The sequence below is a fragment of the Trichechus manatus genome, unplaced genomic scaffold, assembly GCF_000243295.1.
Source record: "Trichechus manatus latirostris isolate Lorelei unplaced genomic scaffold, TriManLat1.0 scaffold00184, whole genome shotgun sequence".
NCBI classification, from domain to species: Eukaryota; Metazoa; Chordata; class Mammalia; order Sirenia; family Trichechidae; genus Trichechus; species Trichechus manatus.
Window position 1 is genome coordinate 4,273,769 of NW_004444120.1, and position 8,758 is coordinate 4,282,526.

At 41.0% G+C, this 8,758-nt stretch overlaps 1 protein-coding gene across 2 annotated transcripts in view; it reads left to right on the plus strand.

Annotated features, from left to right (window-relative positions):
- The first annotated feature begins 170 nt into the window (after positions 1 to 170).
- PTPRO (protein tyrosine phosphatase receptor type O) overlaps positions 171 to 8,758 on the plus strand; it is a 251,210-nt gene continuing 242,622 nt past the window's right edge. For both annotated transcript variants that reach the window (XM_004387346.2, XM_004387347.2), the window contains exon 1: positions 171 to 717. In XM_004387346.2, the coding sequence (XP_004387403.1) occupies positions 643 to 717 (75 nt within the window). In that variant the 5' untranslated portion in view covers positions 171 to 642. The remainder of the gene's footprint in view (positions 718 to 8,758) is intronic.

An 8,758-nucleotide genomic window follows, 5' to 3' on the forward strand; every position in this document is an offset into this window, starting at 1 on the left:
CACACACACACACACCCCACCCCACAACCACAACCACTAATTCCGTCCAACAGGGGCGACTAGTCCTTCACACCAGGGAACTGAGAGCAGATATACAAGATTGACAAGAGAACTGGGAGATGGAGTCAGGGCAACCCCACAAAACTCCTGACCCAGAGACCGTGGGTGGGGCAGAGTCTGGAGTGGGGGCTGCCCTGCCATAGGAGGCGGCGGGCGGACCCTGAAGGGAGGGTTGGGAGGTTGCTGTCACTTTCTGAGTCTGCAGCCCAGAGTGAGATTATCCCTGTCTTCAGAGGACGGTGGCCAACTGGTCGCGGGGCCCCCGCCTCTCCCTCATCACGCAGACCCCGTGCCTCCTTCGGCAGCCGCGGTGGCGGCGGCTGCAGAGCCTCGCCCACTCCAATCCCCACCCTCTCCATCCTTAGCCATTTAAGAACAGCAGCGCCTGGCACGTTCCTGGAGGACCCCGGACGCAGAAGAGGAAAGCGAGCCGGCGCAGGGTGACAAGAAAGGCAGCATGCGCCCCCCGGGAGCAGCCTCGGCGCCCACGGTCTGAGGCTGCAGCCCCAGTCTGCCATTGTGAGCTGCCGCCGTGGGAGCCAGCCCGCGCTGCCGTCCCCCCGGGTCCCTGTCCGCGCCGCCATGGGACACCTGCCCACGAGGGCGCGCGGCGGCCGCCGCCTCCTGACTCTGCTCTGGCTCTTTGTGCTGCTCAAGGTAGGGGAGCCCACCGCGCCCTGGCGATCCGGTCCGCGGCGGTCCTCCGGCGCCCTCGCTCTGCAGCCGGGAGCGGCGCGCACGGCGGTGCGATGGCGGGGCCGCGGGAAGCGCCGCGGTGCAGCCTGGGCGCACGCTTTGTTTTCCTGGCGTGTGCGTGGTCTTGGCAGTCTTGAGGGATGCGGGAGGACGAATGAGAGAAGTTTGCTCCTTTGAGCTTTCGCCCTTTGCGCTTTTTTAGCGCCGCTGATATCCACATCAAAGGTGGGCTGACGGATAGTGCTTCCTTAGGCAAAATGAGGTACCTTTCCCTTCTAGTCTCTACTGCACCCCAATACTACTTAATCTTCCCGCCCTCCCCCAACCGAGAGTGTGCCACTGCTTTGTCTTAATTTACCTTCTGCTAGAAATACACACTGGAGGCTCAGCTCTCTGGACGCAAATAGATTTCCAGGCGTGGGTCGTGGACATGGTTTTCTTTGATTAAAGGTTGCGCTGGAGAGGACCCCTCTCCCCAAGTCCTTATATCTGCTCCGATCATTCCTTTCAAAAACTCTCTAGGATTTCCTCACTGTATACACAGAGGATGCTATCGCTAAATGTCAATGACAGGAAAATCTGTATAATTAACTTTTTCGTGTCTTCCTTAGAATATTCAGCTTTGGGTTTTACTTTGAGGAAAGGGAAAGGACTGCTTTAAAAAATCTTAGTTTGACAACTGTACTGTACATAAAATTTTTTGAAGAAATTTAAGCTAGATGTTTTCTTGGAAAGTGGCATGAAGTTATGAGGTAATTGCCTCCCACTCGTGTGTGTCTTCAGTGGGTCTACTTCAGCTCTGTCGTTAGCCCTTCTCAGCAGAGCACACTCGAGACTGTCGACAGGTGACCGGGAGCTATCCGTTCAGCACCACAGTGATACCTACTCTAGAAGTGGATGAAACATTAATGGATGCAACTGTATTCTTATCAAAGAGTCATTTCTTGCTTATGTGTATCATTAATTATGAATGCCTTACAAGTGGAGCAGGATAAGAATAGCATTAATTTTAACTATCCCCTATTTTCATTTATCTTAGTGGAAAATAGGATGAATAGTTTCAGGAAGGAACAGCAATGGAATGCATTAAATAAGATTCTAAATTATATGTAATATGTTTTTATATTTTTCTTAAGTTAGCAATAATCGTTTCTATTTAAAATATGGTAAATAGTGAGCTTAGTCATATGTTTTCACTCTAGGAGGCTGTTGTTTGATACACACTACAAATGCATTAGACTGATTAAGTTTTCTTATTAATTTTTCTACTTGTTAAACTTTGCCACAGCTATCATATCTATGTGACACTTGTTATGAACCCAAAGTGAGAAATGTAGTCACTACATATTTTACTGCATAATAGCTAAGGCTTACATGTATGACATCCGATCTAGACCCAACCTCTGGCACAACTTTAGGTTTTTACTTAATTTTTTCATAATGGGTGAGAATTCCAGAAATGAGAGAATATTCACTTGGGGATGGAGGGGAGGTAGAGTGCTGAAATTAAAATGGGAAAATGTGACAGTGTTTGACTCAAAACTCGATACTGGAATGAGAAAATGCAGTCAATAATGATATAATGGTAATCTCATTGACTGTAATAGGGGTTAACCCTGTTTCACAAAATAGATATATTTCTGAACATTTAAAGATAAATGCCAATTATGGTAAACTGCGTCACATAGCAAACACATTGAAAAAGCTTGTCATTTAAAGGAGTATTATTGTAATGGGACAAATAATTTTGTAAAACAGATCAGCACTCTTTATTTTATGTAACCACATAGTTTTATGTAACCTGAATATAAAGTATACCGAAGAAAGGAAGAAAGTATCAATATTGAATACCCACTGTGTACCAGTCAATCATGTAGGTATTTCACATACATTATTTCATTTAATCCTCTTTTATTACAGTTGACTAGGGATGCTCAAAGTGGTCAATTGGATACATAGTATAATCTTTTTTACATTTTGGTAATAGTACATTGCATGATAAATTGGTCACATAAGTATAAGCTCTTTATAGTTTAGAAATACTTTTGAATTCAAGGTCCAGTAAGTAGTTCTGTAAAATAAAAGTAACATTCAGATGATGACAGGAACATAAAAATAAAAATCCATTATTAAATACCAAATTGTCAACTGGATCTCAATGATAAGATCTAAAAAGGTTCGTGTGTGCTGAGTCAGAAACAAACCCTTCCCCATCTCCAATCTCCATAACTCTCGATTATGGCCAATAAATCTTTCACTACTCCGTATGATGTATCCTTCAAATAAACGTGAAAATCCCTAAATACTATAAATCAGGGAACTTCAAGTATAAGGATTGGTTTATAGCTTTACCTTTTCCACAACTCCAAAGCAAGCAGCCTGTTATAAGTGGTAGGAAAGTCGGAAGGTTTTAATCTGTGTGAGTGGGTCTTAATGTGTTTCACTGATGGAGTCTAAATGTGCCAACCCATGCATGTCTTTGGGCAGCATTCTCTACCCATGGCTTAGTGATAGGCACATATAATTAGGCATCTGAAATTGTACAAATCATCCACTGTACACTGTGAGGCTCGTATCTGCCTGATGTTACCTAAACAAGATGCTGATTATAAAATTTTAATTTTTTTATCAATATTGATAGTCTGTATAAAAATAGAAAAACAGAAGTGGAACTCTATTATCAAGTATACTGGGAATCTACCAATCTCAAATTCTTCTGCTCGCAGATGAGTGTAAGTGGAGTATTTCTCTGATAAGCTTCCCTCTTGTGCATCTTCACATCATTCCTAGTGAAATCAATGAACTATTCTATCTTTACTAAACCTATCCCTGAAAATTGCTCCCTGTATTAAGTCACTCAATTTCAGCACTTTGTCAACTAAGGAGCAAATTGTAGACTATGACATCACAGGAATGTAAACTCTGTCTTCCCTGAAATGGTGCCCATTAGCAGTCAACTGGAATGTTTCCCTAAACTCATAAACTTTGTATGTATCCTTTTGTCTTTCTTAACCTATGTTTCCTTCCATTTCTGCTCTTGCCCGATATATGTTCAAAGAACATTAAGTTTGAAAGGGGCCTTAATGTTGCATTTTCTGAAAGAGGTTTATGTTTAGCTGTATAAAGTATGAATGTTACAAGGTTGGCCATACACTTATTCAGGAGAAATATCCACTTTCCAATGTCTATCTGCCTTTCTCCACTTCTCTGTGCCCCTCTCTCTTCCTCTCTCCCATTCCCTCCTCCTCCTTCTCCTGCTACTTCTCCTCTCTCTCTCTTTCACTGTGTGTCTGTCTCTGTCTGCCTTTCTCTCTCTCTCTCTCTCTCGCACACACACAGAGGCAGCTCAGCTTTCCTTGGTGAGGTTTCATCCACATTATATATTATACAGTGTTGGCAGATAAACTGTAGTCCTTTCATCTTTCTGACGCAGCCTAGACCATCCTCCGCACAATGAAGTTTGCTGCCATTAACTCCTCTGTCAACTGACTTCTTTGATAAATGTTGCCGCCAACCTTTCAGAGAAACCCTTTTATATAGAACAACATCCCCAATAAGTTGGGTAAGGTTCACTGGACTGGGCTTCTACAGGTGACTGGGTGATAATACTCAGGATCGTGCACACCTGTTTTGTTCTTTGCTGTATGAAAGAATAGAAACATCACATCATATCTCTGCTTTGTTTTAGCCCAATATAAGAACGTTATACTTTATTTTAAAATGTCGCACCATTTCTAGTGTATAAATACCCAACTTAAAGGTATTTCAACTTATAAGCAGATTGACTGCTGAGTCTTAAAAGTTCCAACTTGAGTCTTGAGTGTTTGCAAAAGAATCGTCGGTGCTGAATACAGTTGATGCACCCATATAAACCACTGTGATTGGTAGCAATGTGGCATAATAGAAATTTTAACAGCAAGAGCTATAGATATCTATTTCTCATTTTCTCTCTAATTCGGTGCCTTCAGGTACACAGTTCCAGTGATTCTGTATTTTCAGGAGCATAGTCCCAGTACAATGATGAAGTTTACTGTAAAGCATTTAATGTGTTCATCTGATTATTCTAATTATGTTGTAAATATTTGTGAAATAAAGGAATGTCTATTATGATTTGTTGTTTTTCACTGTGCCTAGCCTGTGGTGTTAGGCATATGACAGAATCTAAATAAAAAGGATCCAGGTATTTTGCATTATATAAATAGTTTCAAACTGAGAATTTCTACACCCTGTTCTACACTCTGGTCTCGTTTATGTCTATGGTGGTGTTTAATCTAGGTTCATAACCAATGACTTAAAAACTCTTCTTTGGTGTTCTTACAAACCTATTGATATCACCTTTCTCTATTTAAATAAGTAGGTGACAGACTTCCTCGTGCACTTGCGTCATTGATTTTAGAAGCCAAAAGAAGGTTAATGTGGCACAAGGAGAGTAAGCAAAAGGGCGAATGGGGTAAGATGAGACTGGAGCGGAGCACGAAGGCTCTTGTCCTCTTCTTCCCTGGTGCTCTTGGCTCCAGCAGGCTCCATATTGTTTTTAGCAGCCATTCAGAGGAATGTGTGAAATACTCTCCTGATGCCTCTCTCATTGTAGTCTTTGATCACTAGTTACTCCTAATATTTCCCTTTCCCAAGCTTGTCCTACATCTCCAGAGCACCTATCCATAGTTTTCTTTTTTTCCCCTCTGACCCTGTCAGAAAATAATCCTCAACTCATTTATCCAGAATCTAATTCTCTGAAAGAGTTCTTTTTTTAGGCGTTTTATTTGCTTTAAGTCTAGACCTTTTTTCTTCTAAATATTTTAAAATCACCAAACAAACAGAGGATGTTTGAAACAAGGTTGTAGAGGTTTCTTGATAAAAGGCTTTTTCTTTCTTTTCTGTCAGGGATTGAGATGAAAGAGAGGAAAAAAAAAGAGGTACATTTGGAAAAATATTTCAGAAATAGACAGTCAGAATTGGAAATAGGAGTTTGAGCTTGAGATGGTATTTCAAATTATAAATATGCATGGTAATTTCTGTAAGAAAATGAATATAAGGAAAATCAGGGAATAAAACAAAGAAAATTTGATGAAAACAAACATATTGCCATCCTTCTATTTATATGCAAATAAATGTGTGTCCTTATTGAATACTCTGCATTTATTTGGTTTTTACACTTCTAAATAGGAAAGCTGTGCAGTTCGTTTTTTAACAAAACTCTTCCTATTGTAAAGTAAATTAAAACCAAATGAACTTATTTTTAAACTGCTCATTTTTGTACCTTTACCAGCAAATATAAAAAATAGGGATGCAATTTATCTACAATGTAGGGGTTCAAAATCAGAATTATATCTGTTAATAACAATGAGGATGGGGTTCAGTGATCATTGTTTCTCTCTTTTTGGACCATCTCATTTAACTGTTTTTTCAGATTACTGGGTCATTTGTTATTTTTATCTCCTCCTGCCCACAAACTTTTTTAAATCAGTGATTTATGTGTAGGTGAGAAAATATCATCATGAGTCTACCAGGCCATTAATACTCTTCCTTCTTCATGACGCTTCTATTGACCAAAGCAAGTGCAGAGGAATTTCTGGCCCTGATTCTCTTTACCCTTAACCTATACTGGAGTCCACATATGGGCCTATGTACTGATCCAGAGCATGATTCCCTTTTGGTTCCACCTCAAGGAGCTTGTGGTTGGCACGTACAAGCCAGATGTCAGAGAATCCCAAAGAATCAACAGTGCCATTGATATATTTGGAAACCCCAGTGGCATAGTGGTTAAGAGCTAAGGCTGCTAACCAAAAGGTCAGAAGTTCGAATCTACCAGGTGCTCCTTGGAAACTCTCTGGGGCAGTTCTACTCTGTCCTATAGGGTCGCTGTGGGTTGGAATCGACTAGACAGCAAGGAGTTTGATTTAGTTTTTTTGGTTTGGTATATTTGGCCATTTTTGGAGTCTGGTTCCTAACTCCTGTTTCTACCTTCGTTTCTATTTTGATTTGACCCTAGCATTCCTCATTTTCAATCCTTGATTTCACTGCTAATTAAGTTCTACTTGTTTTGTAGTTTGCTTGAAAAGCATCCTAAAATTTTCCTTGACCGATCAATCTTTCCCCAAAGCCAAAATGGCAGCATCAAGAAGTTAGTCTTCTTCTTGAATACTAATTCTGTCGTTTGGATTTCAGGATAATGATTTACTACCCGATTCCATTCAGTTAATTAAGCATTAATTGAGCATCTATTATGTGCCAGGAATTTTACTAGATATTATAGGTACAGGAATGGATAACGGTCAACTGAATCCCCGAAAATGGCATAATGGCAAAAATAGACGGATAAACAGATAAGGTCATTAAAATGTGGTCAATTTTTTTAAGTAGAGGAAAATATGATGTGCTAGAGGAGAAACATTTGCTATGTCTGGTGGTTTGGGGAATGATTCCTTAGGAGATGATGCCTGAGCTGAGTCCTAAAGCATAGATGTAAGTTAGGTTGAAAAATATGGAGTGTATAGGCAGAGAAAACTGCATGAGCAAAAGCCAAACATTGTGAAAAAGCATGGCTGTATTTAGGAAGATACAAATGATTTGGCATTATTATATCAATTAGGAAATGAGGTGATAGAAGCTAAATCAGATAGATTCCTTTATGCTATGCCAGAAAGTAGGGACTTTATTCTCTAAGGGAAATGACATTATTGAAGGGTTTAAGCAAGGCAGTAATGGGATAAGATTTGTATTTTAGATAGAGCTCTTTGAGTGTAAGAAAGACTATATCAAAGATGGAGCAGAGCTGAAAGAAGTTAAACTGCTAGGAGGCTATTGTAATGGTTCAATTGGACATGACAAATGTTGACTCTATGGTGATAGTAAAAGGAATTAAGGAAAGAGAGGCAGTGTGGAAAAATAAACCATCAAGACTGATCTGATGTAGGAAATTGGGGACCGAGAAGAGTCTAGGGTGATTTCCAGGTAACCAATACCTTTGCCTGGGAGAATAGCAGTTTTAAGATAGCATGTGTGCTGAATGGTCTCCATTCTCCTCCAGATCAACTAACTACTTCTCCACTCTGCTCGGGACCAGTAGGCTGCCCTTTGTGAACCGCTTCTTCCCACCCCTTTGCCCTCTGACTTCTAGCGAGTTTGGCCAATGGTAGATTAAAAGTAGAAGGCGAGAGAATTCATAGCATTTATTCTCCCATTCGCCAACCTGGCTGGCCCCATTAGTCAGTGGCTGTGTTTCTTCTACTGATCCCATAAACAAGTCCTTTTTACAAGGCTAAAGTTCTAGGCAAGTTCCAGAAATAGCTGTCTCCCCTTACCCTTTGATGGTAGTAGCTTCTTACTGCTACTAGTTCCTGGGTACTTTTTCATCCCTGTTTGGTTCCATTACTCTTCCTCCACACCTTTACTACAGTCCTTACATTAAATTCTCTGGGATTTTCCTATGAGTGTCTTGCTGGAACACTGACTGACACAGGACATGAAGTGTTTAGTAATGGACCCCTTGAGTTGGATGTGCCTGAGAAAACATATAGTTGGATATGAGTCTGAAGTCCAGGGAGAGGGCAGACATGGAGATGCGAATGGAGATAGCCCAGCAGAGGGCAAGGAAGAGAAGGGCACTAGTCCAGGATGCAGCCTTGCGGGGCACCAGTATTTAATGGCAGGCAAATAAAGAACCTAAAAAGATTAAAAAGGAACAACCAGAGAGATATAAGAGGAAAGCAAAATCAAGGAAACCCAGGGTCTAGATAATTTCCTGTGGAAGGAATTGGGCAATAGTATCAAATGCAACAGAGAGGTCCTGTAAACTAAGATTTGGAAATATTTTTTGGATCTGGAAATAGGTAGGCCATTGGTCTCTGTGGAGCATGGGAGGAGTAGCAGGTTGCTAGGAGTTGAGCAAGTGTCCACTTATTTGTTAAAGGATAGGTGTCAGGTCATGGAGACCTGATTTCAATCTCAGCTCTCTCAGCTATGCCACTTACCAGCAGTAGGATGGGAGGAAATTTATTTC